The following is a 17,712-nucleotide window of genomic DNA, read 5'->3' as shown; positions in this document are numbered from 1 at the left end:
TCCTCTACATCCTTACCCATCATGTGTTTACATAAGTAATCGCCAAAATGATCCCTGTGCTCTCTTGCAATCCAATGCTCTAACTTTGTTAAGTATTGGTGCGTAGCATGTTCATAGGCATATTAACATATGAGACAACTGCAACTAATTGTTGCAAAACTGCAAATTGTGCTTGAGTGAAGGAAACACGATTGGTTGTACGGACTGATTTTGCACTTATCGTCCCTATCCTCTGTAGCCTCCCCTCATGGTGAGATATATGCACACCAATCGGTTTGAGATTCATGTAGTCGACGCAGAACTCAACAACCTCTTCGGTTCCCCACCCTATGGCAATGCAACCTTTCTGTCGACCTCAGTTATGAACATATTTCTTTAGAACCCCCATCAATCTCTCAAAAGGGTACATCTGATAAAGAAATACAGGGCCAAGGATCTTTATCTCTCTTACGATGTGAACCATGAGATGGGTCATGATATAAAAAAATATAGAGGGAAACACATCTCAAGCCGGCAAAGAGTATGTGTCTTCCTACAGCTTTTCTAGTTGTAATGGATCGATGACCTTCTGTGAGATTGTATTGAAGAATGAACACAACTTTATGATCAGCTCTCAGGCTTTCTCTAGCAGAACGCCCAATATTGCAACTGGAAGCAACTATGTCATCTTAACATGACAGTCATGAAACTTCATGCCAACTAATTTCAAATCTTTCATATATACTAGCATCTTTACTTTGGCGGAGTATCCGGATGGAACTTTGACTTCATGTAAGTAACCACATAGACGATGTTTATTTCCTTGCTCAGAGTGTAGCAACCCATATGAAGCCACTTTCTCCCGTTGTCCAGTTCTTCAGGATGTAGGTCCTTTCTAAGTTTCATATCTTTCAAGTCCATCCATGTTTGGAGTGTACAAACAAGTTCGTCTAAATGTGCATGACATCAAATGCGTGTCGAACCTCCAGGTCCTTCCAATAAGGCAGGTCCCAAAATATTAATCTGTTTTTCCACATAGGAGCTATTTTTCCACTCGGGGATTTTATACTGCCTCACCCCTCTCCAAGGACAACTCTAATATTCTTTACCACATCAAATACCTGTTTTCCTGTGTGAATCTTCAGAGCTTGACTAGTCTCCTTTGTCCTATCAAAAGCCCTTGCCTTGATGTGGTACGGGTGATTCATTCTAAGCAACCTATGGTGACGCATATAAATCATTTTTGAGAGTTGGGCCATTGTATCTTCCAAGTACTGGAAAAATCCATTGTATCCTTTAACTGTCTGTCCTAGTAGGTTATCAAGAGGGGGCCAATCTTGGATTGTTACGAACAACATTGCAGGTAGGGTGAAGTTCTCACATTTGTACTCATCTCATATCCGTGCACCATCGCCCCACATTATAAGAAGATCTTCAACCAAGGTTTCAGGTACACATCGATATAGTTTTTAGGTTAACTTAGCCCTTCAATTAGCAACAGCATCATAAGGTACTTCCGCTGCATACACATATAAGGTTGAAGGTTGTAGGTACATAGATTCATGAGTCAAGTGTTATGACTAATGCTCATGTTGCCGAAAGGATTCATCTTATCTATACTCAACCCAAACCTTATATTTCTCATGTTGTGTGTGAATGCCTTCTTGTATTTTCTATCTATGTTCCTCCATTGCATGCCATCAGCGAAATGTCTGAGCATTCCGTCTTCTTGTATTTTCTATCTATGTTTCTTGCGCTCTTCGACGTGCCATCGCATCAACGAAGTATGTCTTTTGTTCGTAAATAATTGCTTCAAATGGGGGATCATAGGAAAATACCACACCACCTTAGCAAGGATCTTTTGTTCTTACGGTTCACCCCCACATCATCATCATTGTTGCGCCATTTGTACCGTGATGCTCCACACACTAGACATGCATCCAATTCTGTAAAATCTTTGCGATACAATATGCAGTCATTTGGACAAGCATGTATTTTCTCTATTTCCAAACCCAACGGCCATATAACCTACTTGACCTGGTATGTGGTGGTTAACATTCCCCTTTGGTAGCAAGTCACCCAAGAAATGTAACAACTTGTTGAAGCTCTTATTCGACCAACCGTTGCTAGCCTTCAATTGTAGCAGTTTCAGCACCATATGCAGCTTTGTGTGTTCATCCTTACAGTTCGAGAACAAGGGCATTTTAGAATCCTCTATCATACGCTGGAACTTTTGATGTTGTCTCTCACTAGTGAAGTCCCCCAACCTATCCTGCAACATCTGATCTATGCCATCATCATCGTTGTGGACCGAGGTATCTTTGAACATTGGCATATTGTTGTCTTCATCAGCCATCATATCGTTGCATCTATCTTCTTCAACAATTGGTTGTCCTTCATTCTTCATGTTCAAACTCTTCACATTCACCATGTTTGGTCCAACATGTATGGTCAGGCTTAAAACCCCTCTGAAGCAAGTGTGCACGGATTTGCTCTATGCTTGAAAACTAATTATCATTCTTGCAATCATTGCATGGATAACATATATAATCATCACAATCAATTGAATTGTACACCATGGCGACCCTCAAAAGAGCTTCCATGCTGTTAAAAAACTCTAGGCCGCTACTGTTAGCATCATACATCCATATTCGGTTCATCTGCAATTTTATCTAGTATTATAAATCCATTGCATTAACATGAAACAACAATCAATTTAATTAATTATTATCAACAAAATAGAATAAAATATTAAATAATGATAAATAAATTCATACCTAGAATATGAAAACCTAAAATCGATTATCTTAAATTCACTAAGTCAATTGGAGCTATAGCTCCTTCAAAATTCATTGTCATGGAACAAGCACATATTTTCAAAATATAGAGCGATCTAACAAATAAAACTAAGTATAAATAAAATGTAGATGAATCTACTTACCTAGATAATGTATACCTAAAATAGATTAGCTTAAATTCACATAGTCACTTGGAGCTCTAGCTCCAAGTAGTTCATCATTGTAGAACAAGCATTGATTTCTAAAATCTAGAACAATCTAGCAAGTAAATCTAAGTACAAATGAAATGTAGATGACCTTACTAACCTTGGAGCACCTAGCTCATATGAATTCCACCAAATTTTGAACCATCGCCGCGCAAGCTTGCCACAAAGAGCCACCGCATAAGCTCACTGCAAAGAGCCGCCATGCGCTGAGACCCACCAAACAGAATAGAGTTCCTCTTTTCTGCTCGATCTCGGGGACAGAACCATTATATATTGTGACACATCACTACTAGTCCATGACACCAATCAGCAGTGATACTTCTTTATCACTACCGGTCTATGACACTAACCGATAGTGATGCAACACCATGGGTTCTTCTAACCAACCGGTAGTGATAATACAAGTATCATTGCGAGTCTATTAGACGAATCGATAGTGTTGTATTATTGCCGGTTTGTAACAAAATCGCTAGTGATAATACTTATCACTACCGGTTCTCAATTGTTCATTGATTGATCGACGGTTGGACCTTGTGAACTGGTAGTGAAGAGGAAGCACGAATGACCCTTCCTACGTAGTGCCTCCTCCTCGTTAAAGGAGAAGTCAGAGAAGGCCTCGTCAAAAGAGACCTCCATGGATGCTCCCCACCTCTGACCCCAACGAGGACCAAGAAATTGGCGACCATGGTGGGACTGCGTCAGGAGGAGAGGGTGGAGTGGGATCTGACGGTGGCAGCAGTGACAGACTTCGTTGTGGCAATTGGAGCGGCAAAAGAGGCCAGATTAGGAGGAGAGAGGGAGTAATGCGGGTGGATTTGGGGTTTTGAGGAAGAGAGAGGAGGAGCCGGCGGGCCGATGGGGATTAAATGGAGTTGGCACGGGAGACGAAATGAGCCATTTATTTCCTACCAGTAGTTGGGTGGTACCTTATATGATAGGCTTCACCCCTTGGTATCCTCATGCTTTCAGAATATTCCACATGGTTCCAATTTGGAACCAAGTCTAATATTTTCCTAAATGATTTCACACTGAACCGTGGGGATACTTGATTATCTTCGACAGCTCCAGCTATATGGCTTGTCTAAGACGGATTGCAACTAGGACCATGTGAGATAATTTATCTCACAAGACATCTCATATATATAAGTATTTGTGTGGTAGTGCACTTCAATAGTATTTAGCAAGAAATACTATGATAGCAATTTTGCCTTAATTATACTGCGAGCACTCTGTGTTCTGCTTGAAATGCACGATTAATCGAAACAGGAAATCTAGAAGACACGATTAATCGAAACAGGAAATTTAGAAGACAAGCAAAGGCACAGAATGCACGGCACCAGGCTACATAGTGAAAGCTGAGCCAGGTATCCTAGCACTACCTAGAGTAGCTAGCTAGCTACACCCTTGCATGACCGTCCTAGCTAGCTTCCTGACCAATGAATCCTGAGAAGCCGTACTACTTGAGAGTCACGTCCCGGGATCGTCTTGGAGATTTGAGCTACGTCGTACGTACGTACTCCTACCTGAGGTGGATCGGATCAATCAATGTAACAGCGAAATGTCGTCACCTATCTCCACCCAGCAAATTGATGATCACATGGACATGGTCGATCGTATGGCCTCCTCGAACGTACCTGCTGTAGAGTTGTAGGCATGAAAGCACCCGATCGATCCACCAATGCACCCTCACATGCAGGCACGGGAACTGATTCATCACACCTGCATGCATGGGTTTCAACCTCTAGTAATTAATTCAATTCGATCACTCCGGCCGCTAAGATATTTCTGCACGGAATGCGTCGATCTTAATTAATTAATGCGTGCTTCACGTACGTACACACGTGGAGTAACTCGCTGCCATGGTCGGGCTATCACTGGACGGCCACGTCTCCATCGGTTCTTGGTTTGGTGTCTATATGTCACTATTTGGTTCAGTTTCCACGAGCTTTTACTATTTAAAAATAGAAAGCTAAATCAAGTAATTTACTTTAAAAATGGTTTTTAAAATAAAAGCTAGTAAAAGCTTACGCTATAGAAGTTAAAAGCTAGTCTCAAAGAATTTTTATAGTTTTCAAAGATAATATTTTAAGAGGTATTATATATATTATACATTTCATTCGTATTAGAAACCGATTTAAAAGTATTTTTCATATAAACAGTTTTTGAAAAAATCTTAGCTAAATCAAACAGACACTATATCTATCTCGTATAGCTTACTGGTTAAACACGATAAAAAAAATCAATTTTGCCCTAATATAGCCTAGACATCTCCCTACACGTACGTGTTGTCGTTTCCTGCGCCATTCTGGGTCCCAACAGTACAAAATAAGTTGTTACTACGTTTGTTCAAGCAAATGCCCACCACAGATGCATGCATGGACCTATCCGTGCTTAAATATAAAGGCAGCGACTGTAGCGCGCGATGGGTTGGGCGGGCAAGTCAAGACGATTTATGATGCAGGGGACAACCGTTATTGGTCATGAAACGCACATACATATAGTAGCTCGGGCAAGTGGGAAGAGTAGTAGTGTACGTATGTACTTGCCACTTGGTCTGTTGGCGTGTCCATCACAAGTCAACCTCATCCAAAGCACGCTTAATCCTGCATGTATCGTACCAGCAAAAATCTGAAAATAGATAATAGATATAACCGTATTTACTCAAAGATAATATATTGGTATATTTATAAATCTAGCACTTGTACTCAACGCCTCAAACACTAAAAAATCGATTTCGGTACTTGAGGTACGAAAACTTGTGTATTCGGTACATGAATACTTGAGTGTCGAATACAGTGTCATATATGGCACCTCAGCTGTGAAATACGGTGAACAATGTTGTATTTAGATGCCAAATACATGCCGGCCCAAAGCGACGGTCGCGTTGATCGGTGCTTTTGGCGTGGTAGGTCGCGTTGTGTCACGTTGTTTGCTTTTCTCGCCTTTTTTTAACGTGCACTACAGTGTTTCACTATAAAATACGATCGCGCTATTGTGTTTCGCTATAAGAAGTCGTAGCGTGACTAGAGAGCAGACGAGCAGTGCGAGCAAGGGAGGAGAGGAGAGGAGAAGCAGTAGCGCAACGCGTGGAGAGGAGAAACAGCGCGAGGTGAGGAGTAGCAGCAGCGCGAGGAGAGGAGAATCAACCCGAGGCGAGGAGGAGCAGCAGTGTGAGTTACAGTAAATACTTATATTATGTATTTAATTAATACTTGTAGCAATAATAGTAATTAGAGTAAATAGATTGTTTAATCCGTTCAATTACATTTGTATAATTATTTGTTTAGTTTGATTATATGAATTTGATTATTTGCTTAGTTTGATTATATGAATTTGATTATTTGCTTAGTCAATGTAATAGTAATTAGCTAGGGTGAATTTGTATAATAGTAATTAGTGTGAATTTGTATAATAGTAATTATTTGCTTAGTCAGAGTAAGTAGATTGTATAATATTAATTAGTGTGAATTTGATTAGTCGGTATAATTAGATAATTTAATTAGTTTGATAACATGAGAACCTAGTGGTGACACTTTGTGCTAGTGGTGGCACTTTGTAGTAGTAGTGGTGTAGGGTGGTGGCTTAGTGCATGCATGCTCTCTATAGGTGGAAGTAAGGTGTTGGTGCCTTGAGAGGAAAAAGAGAAAAAGAAAGGAAAAAGGAAAGGATAAGAATAAAAAGTAATTTCAAGAAGATTAAAAAAACCTTGGATTGGACAGAAAGATTTGATAAAAATCACAATGCATCAAAAATTATCAAATTGAATTTTTAATTAATAGTGGTGTACGCCTGTTTAATTAATATTTTAATTCAATCTATTAAAATAGTGGTGCACATAATAACTCATACCCTTAGTTAAAGAAAAGAAGTAGCTATGAAGTCAAATAGAGCAATATTTTTAGTATCTTCTACTCACCATAGACTAGTCCCTTTCTCTCTTCAGCTCACTTAGCATAAAAAAAAAATCTATGAATGGGTTAATAGTGCATTGTTAAATGTGAGCACTGAAATTTTGCTAGAAACTATATGTATAGTAGTTTTCACTGTAAAAAGGAGATGATCACCCGAGTTGAGAGCGGCATGCTGATGCTTTTGATTTCTAAAAGAGTAAATGTGGTGTAAAGAAAGCTAGCAAAACTAGCTTTCAAAATAGTTTTGAAGTCAATTTATAATGAGATTGAATATTTGGTCAATATAACTTTAATGCTAATTTAATTAGTATTTCAATTCAATATTAAATAGCTTCATCTTCGCTAGTTAACTAGCTTCCTGTCCGCTATACGTGGTCTAGGTGGTTGTGCCCCGCGTTGAAAGGGTTATGACCTACCAGCCATGGACCCGTCTCATGTCTCCCAAAGCAGGTGCCCGTCCGATGCTCATGACAAACCCGTTCGAGCACAGTCGCGAGAAGCACCTTCTGCCTCACAGCATTGCGAGGAATGCACGCAGGCTCCTGCACCTGAGCAGTGTACACTGGATTCACATGCCCCACAGTGGACACAACCTCCTTAAGCTACGCTGACACCTCCACCTACAGCATCAAATCATCACGAAGATATTGTTGACTGCACGCAATAGACATCTGACGGGAGCAACACACATTATTTTAACTGGGTTGCTACAATGCAGGGCGCTAGCTTCACTGAGCTTCTTAGCGCATAGTACCCCCAATATCCTGATGCGTCTAAGGGTTTATAGTGGTACCAGTAGGGCGAGCCTTTGACACACCGGACTCCGTTGAAGCACGTTCTAGAGGCATCCACGCTGCCGTATGAGGATCTTTCTTCATAGTACATGTAGGGCAGAGTTAGCGGGGCGGGTTACACGTTCGGTGAGGATCCCACAAGGCAAGATGTTGATGAGATATGAAATGTCAAACTTGATTGCTTATTTGAGATATGAAATGGACAAATGAGCTGTTTGTCAATTTTATATCTCACAAACGACATGGAGTTTGAACTTGAAAATTTACATGGGTGCATAACATCACTTTACATAAGGTATTTTTGGGGATTTTTCGAAACTTCTAACTACTAAAAAAACACATATTAGACTGCTGCTTGTCTCTGATGGTTCCAGATAATTTATCTCTGACAGATCGGATTTGAGAAGCATCAGATAATTTATCCTTTGGAACCGTCTGAGATAATGGCTTATCTCAGATAGTTCCAAACAAGAAACATCGGTGATATATTTCAGGTGGCTTCTACTTGAAACCGTTTGAGATAATATGTTTACAATTAATTGTTTTATAAAAATTGTTAAAATTAATATTTTTCTTGAAACATATTTTTACAACTAAAAATATGTATGATTAAGGTTTTAAATAAAGACAATATCTAACATTGATTATAATGAACTATGTAACATAGTGAAATGATGAGTAGGGTCAACTGTAATTGTACTAAGAATATAATGAAATGATTATATGTGAAGTGGTTAAGTAGTGTCAACTCAAACTGTAGTAATAACATAGTGAGATGATGATATATGAAATGGTTAAGTAGGAACCACACGCATATGTATTTCATGGAAAAATCGCTACTTGTGACTTGCAATGCGCGATCGTGTGGGACTCAGTTCTAAGTTTGGATAAAACATTAAATGATACAAAAATTTAGGTTAGATAAAGGATCATCTCTAATGGTATTAATTACATGGTGAAATAATAATATATGCAATGCTTAAGTTGCTTCATGATAAAGCTGGGAAAAACAAGTGTTTGGTTTGCATGTTTTATAGTGAGACATTCCGAAATTCATAATATATGCATATGAAGTCAGATGAAAAAAAAATCATATGAAAATTGTATCATGAGATCTACAACTTTACATTTGACAACTTATTCATTTCAATCTATCTAGATGTCCAAATATTTGTCGAAAGATTCTGACAATAAGGGTTAAAAGGAATACATATCCTATTCTAGTTAGCAATATGTGTTAGATGAGTTAGTTAGGGAGGTTCGCACAGAGGCAAGATGTCACAGGTTCAAGTCCTATAACACGCACACGCGTGACTTGTGACATGCAATTGTGTGGGTGGCTTCCGGGTTTAAGTTTATTTATTTTGTATATTTTTAGACGTCCAAATGCAGCTTTTCTATATAATAGTATCTCACATGATTACAAACTAGAACCGTCTATAATACTTGTTATCTCAAATGCCTTCTTACCCGTTTGAGATAACCGGTCATTATTACTGACCCACAATCACTAACGGCATGAAAACCGTCTGAGATGAGAATTTCTCAGCCGTATGAGATGAGCCCTATACAAGTTTTCTGAGGTGGTATTTCATCTGGTACTTGGTTTCTTACACGGCCTATAGACAACGCGAAATTGCTCTCTGCTCTGTGGTTGTCAGCTTGAAAACTATATTTCGTATACCATGTATATATAGGAGTCGGTGGATAATCCATCGGTTTACATAGTTGTTATGCTGTGGTGCATTGTGTCTAGATAGTTTTTTTCCGGGTATTTTTACCCTTCGCTCGTGCCGGGGATCGGGTCGCGAGCAGCGTGTTCCTGCGCCTAAAAAGATATGTTAAGCTAAACTTTGCTAATGGTAGTAGAATTTTTCTGTTACAGGTTCCTAAAAGATATGTTTTGACTATTAGCCGGATGTAAAATCGAAAATAAACAAAAGCTTTCAGAAATATTATGTAACTACATTTTTCTGTGCAATAGCGTTGCAACTAAAGAACCATTAGATGCATGATTCAGGATAGTATTTCACTCGACATAGATGCGTATATGTACAAGAACCATAATTAGCGTCATATCCCAAACAACCAGACCGGTAAAGGAAAAAGCAACGGAGGCTAATAACAATGATCATAAAGGCTAAGCACCTTTACACAGTACCAGTACTACTATGTATAGAGAGACGACGATGATGGCGACGATGATAATGCATGTGGTGTGGTTGCTGAGTTTGTTGTCGGATTATTGTACTTGATTGCCTCTTCCCCGCACCTCAAGCTACCTTTCCTTAAATCTCCCTACACCACCCCATCCATTAGGCCACGGGGGCCTTGCTTTCCCTTACCTTGCTTCAACCCCACTTTATAATTCTCTCTCTCTCTCTTATAATTCTCTCTCTCTCTAGTCTCTCTCTCTCGACTAGTGCTTTTTTTCTTTTTAATTAGTTTCTTCAGCACCACTTTAATTTGCTGTAATCTCTAGCTTAAGGCTCAAGCATCGAACTGCCTGTCGTCTGAGCTGCCGAGATAGCGAGCCAACCATCGCTTTTATATCGCTCACCCGGAAGTCTCATCGTCATTGTTGCCATCACTTGCCGCTTGCTGGCGGCTGGCGCTTGTAGCCCCTCAAGAGACTGAAGCACACACAACGGTCGGGGCACACAGGGCCAGAGCTAGGTAGCGCGTCGGCCGGCCCCCCGGCTCTCGTCCCTGGTCGAGCTATGGGGCGCGAGGCGGCAACGACGAGGCCGAAGCTGCGGAGGGGGCTGTGGTCGCCCGAGGAGGACGAGAAGCTCTACAACCACATCATCCGCTACGGCGTCGGCTGCTGGAGCTCAGTCCCAAAGCTCGCAGGTAATTAGCTGACTAGCAACTGGCTCGATCGTGCACTTGGTTAATTTCTTGCGTAATGCTAGATGGTGTGCCCAATTATTTTATTGCTCTAATATAATGTATCACAAGTTTACAACTAACTAATTGTTGCTTCTTGCATTGTGTGTGTTGGTGTAGGCTTGGAGCGATGTGGCAAGAGCTGCAGGCTGCGATGGATCAACTACCTGAGGCCTGATCTCAAGAGGGGAAGCTTCTCCCAGCAGGAGGAGGACCTCATCATCAATCTCCACCAAATTCTAGGCAACAGGTAACTTAACTATACCTAAACTGGCTTAAGAAATAGCAACCAAACTTGCTGGTTTCAGTGTTGCACTCAAATAAGAATCTTGTTCTGAGCTTGTGACCATGTTGCACTTTACCTTTGCGACGTTGGAAAAGCTCGCAGAATTTGACACGCTCCCGTTGTATGCACATGTGATCAGGTGGTCCCAGATCGCTTCGCAGCTGCCCGGCCGGACGGACAACGAGATCAAGAACTTCTGGAACTCATGCATCAAGAAGAAGCTCCGGCAGCGGGGTATCGATCCCACCACCCACAAGGCGCTCAACGACGACGTCGCCACTACCGAGGCGCCGCAAGACGACTCCAAGCAGCTCCCGGCCGACGACCAATGCTTTGCCATCGGCGGCGACCCTCTCGCGCCGCACTCCCCAACCGTCAGCTTCGACCCCCTGTCCGTGACCAACGTCCCAGCAATGCAGACGGGCTCCTACGGCGCCGCGAACTCCTTCCGGTCCGACGTCCTCTGTGACTACAGTGGCAGCGTCGTCGACGTCGTCTCTGATGCCGCCACGTATAGTGCCTACACTGGTGGCGGAGACAGCTCCTGCAACAGCAACAGCACCTGGACCTGCGGCAATGTGGTCGGCGGTGAGCCGATGCCACACATAGACATGTTCGGCCGGGACGGCGATGCGTACCCGTTCGATCCCGCAAAGTTCAGCCCCTGGCACCACGACCCGCAGCAGCAGCATTCAGCAGTGAGGCTCAACGACAACGACAACGCCAGCGCAGCCGCCAGCTTCCCGATCCGGTCGATGTCGCGGGACCTGCCGGATTCCTGCTTTGACCTCGCTCGCGGCGCGCTGGAGGATGAGTTCAGCGTCGACTTCCTCTGACTCCGACGCCGAGAGGTAGATGTCCATCAGTCAGACAGTCACTCGACAGACACACAAATACACACACTTCACTACTACCTCAGAAGATCACCCAACAAAGACACTCAGGAAGCATCCCGTCTGGCACGATCGTTTTTATTTTCATTCGCCTGGTCCAACTTATTTGGATCAAGTTGTTGAATTAACACGTTGGTATACTGTGTTCATAATAAGCGTTATTATATACCCAATTTACGGGCAAAGTATTTTGTATGAAATTAATAGCTACATTCAAGCTATTTAATCTGGGATGAAACGAGTGCAACATGATTCGGGTACTTACATTGAGGCAGTCTCCGATATATATATTTGATCATTATTTTTTCGTAAATATATACTAATAAAATTATTAGAAAATAATGTCCAAGACAAATATATTCTTTGTATTTTTTTCAAGATTATATCATTTCTGCACAATAAATATCTTAATAATTTTATATATATTGCCGCCCAATTACTTAAAAGCTTACTAATAATCATATTATAAAACGTATACTTGAGTTCAAACTTCAAAGATACTAACTACCCCTTCGAGCAAGGCACAATAGTCACCCGGATAAGTGAAAGAACAATATGTTTAAAGAAGTCATCTACAGACGGGGAACTTTCAATGGCATATATTATTCTGAATCGGAAGCTTTCGGTGGTATATTTCTATACCCTGCATTTTTCTGTGGCAAATATCCTAATTTCTCACAAGTGGCCATTACAAGGCAGCCACCGCTAGGACCCGGTAATACGTGGCTGGTGTGCAGCGACGTCGTAGCAGGTACATCAGCACCGAGCGCGACAAAGTATGAGGTCTCTTTCCATCATTTGGCAACGACATTACGAGGGTTACATGCAGCAATGCACAACAACAACTCGATCAGCGTGTGATACGCGTCCACACTCCAAACAATTCCGCATGATGAAGGATGAAGCCAGCTTGTCCTCTACTCTCCTTGCTGTGCCCGTACGTGTATCGATCTCTTCCCTGCGTGCAGATACATATACATGTGCACTGTATAGTGGATGTAAGCAATACTATTAGAGAAAAGGTTATTACTGTCGGTTCAAAAACTATATATAATTATTACTATCGGTTCTTGAGCTTATTCTAACGATTTGTATACTTATTCACTACGTCATAATAGCTTATTAGTGAGGATAATAACCCTTATTAGTGATGAGTAAAATTCTCGTCACTAATATGAACACATTAGTGATGAATCTAGATCCATCACTAATGACTACATATCAGTGATAGGTCTAGATCGATCCAAACCCGTCACTGATATGTGTTAAAAACAAAAAAAAAATATATAAAATGGAAATTAGAAATGAGTTTTGTTCTTCCTCTAATATACATATACCTACACGTAAATTGACCACACAACCATCATAACACATATCAAAAATCAACTTGAATACTAACATTTTCAGGGACTTGATAAAGCAAGCAGTCCAACCTGGGAAATAAAGGCCAAAACAATTATGGTTTATGAATTTTAACTAATGGGATTCTACTCAAGATGTTGTAACCTAATGGATTGATCCTCCATATGCTCTAGCCGATCACCTCCAAATCAACCCAACTCAATGGATGCTCAAGGATTTTACAGCAGCAACTTGAAAGTGCTACAAACATGAACCAATTTCTTCCGCCTTTCTTGCGATTCCATGGAACCCCCCAGTCGCAGATAAAACCCTAAAATATAGGAACATCAAAAAACTATGAAGAACAATGAATCAATCAACAAATCGAATAGATTGACTACCAAAACAAAGTAAGTCACTCAAATCGATCCTTGAGTAGCCTCCTGCTTCTCCTTTGGGAACACAGCTGGGCCCTCTAGACCCAGAGCCGCAGCAAGAGGACAATTGCGCCAGCATGGCTCAGAGGCGACTGGCGGCACAGGGTTGTGTCAGTCAGGGAACACGCGACAGGGGGAGGGAGACGGTGGTGGGATACCTGAGTGGAGGAGGGCGGCACGGAGCATCAAGCGGACGATCGACGCCTCGCTGGCTTTACGCACCGCGCTCCACCACATGTCACCTCGCCTAACCACACTCCACCACCAGCCACCTCGCCCCACCATGAAACACTGCTCCGCAGGTTGTCTCGCACCACCATCATTTGCCGCAGGATCTGGGTGGCCGCGGCCTTGCGCCTGCCAGATTTGAGCGGGCCCAACCTCGCCATCATCAGATTTGGGTGGCCTCGGTCCTACCTTGGCGCATCTCGCTGTTGCTGGATCTGGGTGGGCCTCGACCTCGTGGCTACCTCCTCCTCGCGCGGGTGTCATCTCTCCGCGCAGGCGCCGCATCTTCGCACCGTCGTGCGAATGCCCGGGAGAGTCATCGCCTCCGGTCGTCTGGATATGAGAGAACAGGGGAGGTGAGAGAGGACCAAAATAAATGAATGAGAGAAGGAATAGAATAGCTGTAGGAGGAAGGAGCTCCAGCAGGCTCGACGACGATGGCGTCTAGCGGCATGGCAGCGGAGGCCAGTAGGGAAGGCAGGTGCCAAAGTGCGGTGTGGAGGGGGCAGCGGTGATGAGAGAGGGACGAGAGATGAGTGAGTTGATGAGAATGACTGGGTGCTGGGTGGGAGGAGATATTTGTCCTCTGCTCGATGTAACACATCAGTGATGGGTCTCTTTGTAGACGCGTCACTAATGACTGATGTATCAGTGATGGGTAATAACTGAACTCGTCACTGCTATTATTAGTGATGGGTCAAGTTGAGACCCATCATTAATGACCTATTATCTAAGATGGGTCTGAGCCTTGTCATCTTTGGACCTGTCACTAATCACACATTGGTGACGTATTTTGAGCAACCGTTACTAATGTCACGTCTCCTTGGTTGGTTTTTTATGTAGTGATCATTGTCGGTTCCAGATACAAACCAGCAATGATACTTAATCCAGGACAAAAAAAATTAAGCATTCATGCTTTAATTTAACCTATATTAATATTGCTAATCACCATAATTATAGACCTCATATCACACTAATCCTAATGTACACCAAAGCTACGTCATGCATACGGCCACGCATAAAAACCCTAAATGTGTGTAACTAAGCTAGCCACGATCGAGATGATACTTAATCTAGGACCAGAAGTCGTCTTCATCGTTGTCACCGTCGTCGTCACCATTGTTGTCCTCGTTGGCGACGTTGTCACCATCACCAAAGCCATCACTAAGGTTGTCCCAGCCTCCTCCTCCTCCTCTTCATCCTACAATGATGACGAGCTTGACTGGGGCTTCTTCGCCTTTAGCTCGCCAATAAAGAAATCCCACACCTCATCCTCAGAGGAGGACCCCACCGAGTCACCAGAGTTCGAGGTCGGGGGTGCCATGTCCGACAAAGATGCCAGCAGGGCCTCCTCCTCCTTGGATGAGGGCACGTGTGTTGGAGGCATCCTCGAAGAAGGTGGTGGAGGCAACAATGGATCCATCGATCATGCGCGCGCGACAACGGCAGAGGCGATGGAAGGCAGCGGTGGAGGCGGTGGTGGTTGAGAGTGAGAGCGAGCGAGAGTGAGTTGATCGAGTGTGAGGGCAGCAACATTTAATATCGCCAGGAGAAGCTGAGCAGCTGATTATTAAAGGCATATCTTTTGATGAACTAATATAATTGTCGGTTCGTGTTACGAACCGGTAATGATATATCACTACTGGTTCTTAGCTAGAACCGACAGTGATAATTTGAATATCACTATCAGTTTGTATTACTATCTGTTCATGTTACTAACTGACAGTGTTAATCACTATCATAGTTGGTTCTTACTAGCTGGCTCGGTTCTTGCAGTGAAGAGAGGGCATGAATGATCCTTTCTATAGTAGTACAAATATTTTGGTGTAATAGTAGTATTGATACAATAATACAAGGAGAAATTGCGGTCACCATTGCACATATTTATAAACTTCCCCTACTTTTATATTTTCCAACAATTTAATGTCAAGCAACAAAAATTGAGTTCTATTGGTGATATGACATATTGTTTGTGCTGCTATATTATGCTCAATGTTACAGATGGAAGATCCAAAATTAAAAGGAACTCCTGTGTATTTGTGTAACGAAAACGTTCAGGTCGGCGCAAGCCTACCGTAGTTCCCTAAAAAAAAACTAAGTGGAAGTAGAGATAAGATAAGCAGGAGAATTATTTCAAAATCGTAATCATTTTCATGTGGGAAAAACTTCTTTATTTTTTCTTAAAGATTTATTATTTTGTTTCTAGCAAAGATAGTGGGATTTTGTAAATTGGCAGGACTTGTGTAAATGCACCAAACTAAGATGTGGATTGTTTCTAAACTCTAAAAACTTGGGCTTTATTATTTTCCCACAAAACTAAATGCAAATGCAGAATTTTAGTAAGGCTGTGTCTCAAGTAGAGATTTTAATTTCATTTTATAATTTTTTTGTTCACCGGCGAAAAGATCGAATTTCACAAAATTTTACCAAAAGTTTTGTTATTTTTTAGTCCTCTTCTACGTGGGTCCCACATATCAATGAAAGAAAATTCACAAATTAGATATTTCATTCTCCTATGAAATTCACGAAATTCCACCAAAATTTTGATGAAATTTTTATCCCTGGTCTCAAGTGGGTGGATTTGGATGAATATTGCTGTAGAAAGTGTTTTTCTATGAAATTTTTCTCGTTCCAAACAAGCTGATCATCCTGTTTGCGAAACATTTAATTTTTTGTAGTTGGCGTTTACAGGTGGCATCTAGAAAGTCTACTGTGATGTTAATTGCAAACAAGGCTGATTTGTCCTATATGCCTTTATGCCATCTCATCTTTTTTCCCTAGTTTCAAAAGTTAAAGTCGTCTACAGTATAGCACCACTGTTGTGCACTGTACAGAAACTGCAGGAATGTCCACTGTTGCATTGGGAAAATATTCGGTGCAAATGTGCAAATATTGATTTCTGTTCGTCAAATCCTGATATAGAAGTAGCTCTTCCTCCTACCATCCCATATAATCTGTATTGATTTATGATGGATCATACGTGGGGTTTTCTGTAAAATGATCTTGATCGGATGATGAGAGGAAGAGCTGCTTTTAGATTAGGATCGAATGAACAAAAATCAATGTTCATATATGTATACTGAATGATTTGTTTGTATAGAAGATTTCCCCATGTTACGTGTGAGTACAGAGTACTGTGTAAGTCGCGCGGTGAGGTTTGGTGTGCCGTCGGTACAACGATACGATCTTACATAGATACTTCCGTTGTAATTCAGTTGACCAGGTCAGTACGCTGTACACGTACGAGCATCTTTGCATGCAACAGAAATTTTGATAAGGATTTAGTAGTTCACTAACACGTCAGCTGGTCAGGTTAACCGGTAAGCAACAGAAGTGGTCCACCGTACAGCCAGTAGTATACTTGTTGTACGAGGTGCAGTCGTCAGGGAATTTACAGGAGATGGAAGCTTCAGATGTACTTCAGTTTTGGCGCCGCAAGGATCCATGCACTCGTGTCAAAAAAAAAAAAAAGAGAAAGGATCCATGCATAGGAAATCATAATCCACGAAAAAGCCATTTTTCCCGTCATGCCCCAGCACGGCAGCCTTTTGGGCCTTGTCATGCATGGGAGTGCCCAAATTAGAACCCACCAACCACCACTCCTGGTTCCCCCGGGACCCGGACTGACCTTATCTAGGACATGATGATGGCTCCACGACCATGGGTAAAGCAACAGCAACACCACCTATCCACTTTTCTCTTTGTTTCTGTTCTCCCAGCTGCTATTAGAGATCGAAAGGGAAAAGAGAGACGAACATTCTATTTTTTATTTTATAAAGCAAGTAAAATTCGTCCCGTACGGTCTAACTATTATGTGGTTTCAGTTCCTTTGCTACAATATATAGTAGTCTTATTGGCACGTATTCATCACGTCCATTTTTATTTTGCTTTGTAAACACGATAAAAAAAGATTAAAACAATTATGTTTACAAATTTTGTACATTTCAATA

General features: G+C 41.8%; 1 protein-coding gene across 1 annotated transcript; it reads left to right on the top strand.

The window, feature by feature from the left end:
* The first annotated feature begins 10,242 nt into the window (after window positions 1-10,242).
* On the top strand, window positions 10,243-11,984 carry LOC133913542 (myb-related protein Hv33-like). Its single transcript, XM_062356721.1, has 3 exons — window positions 10,243-10,541; window positions 10,698-10,827; window positions 11,003-11,984. Exons 1-3 carry the CDS (start codon window positions 10,409-10,411, stop codon window positions 11,697-11,699), a joined length of 960 nt encoding a protein of 319 aa, XP_062212705.1. The 5' UTR covers window positions 10,243-10,408; the 3' UTR covers window positions 11,700-11,984.
* The last annotated feature ends 5,728 nt before the right edge of the window (window positions 11,985-17,712 follow it).

Source organism: Phragmites australis, chromosome 1 (genome assembly GCF_958298935.1).
Source record: "Phragmites australis chromosome 1, lpPhrAust1.1, whole genome shotgun sequence".
Lineage (NCBI taxonomy): Eukaryota > Viridiplantae > Streptophyta > Magnoliopsida > Poales > Poaceae > Phragmites > Phragmites australis.
The sequence above is the reverse complement of the archived record's forward strand: the minus strand, read 5'-3'. Positions and strand labels throughout refer to the sequence as shown.

Coding starts and splice junctions, on each gene's coding strand:
- LOC133913542 (XM_062356721.1), top strand. CDS start 10,409: ATGGGGCGCGAGGCGGCAACGACGAGGCCGAAGCTGCGGAGGGGGCTG. Junction 10,542..10,697: donor CTCAGTCCCAAAGCTCGCAG/GTAATTAGCTGA, acceptor GTGTTGGTGTAG/GCTTGGAGCGATGTGGCAAG. Junction 10,828..11,002: donor CACCAAATTCTAGGCAACAG/GTAACTTAACTA, acceptor ACATGTGATCAG/GTGGTCCCAGATCGCTTCGC.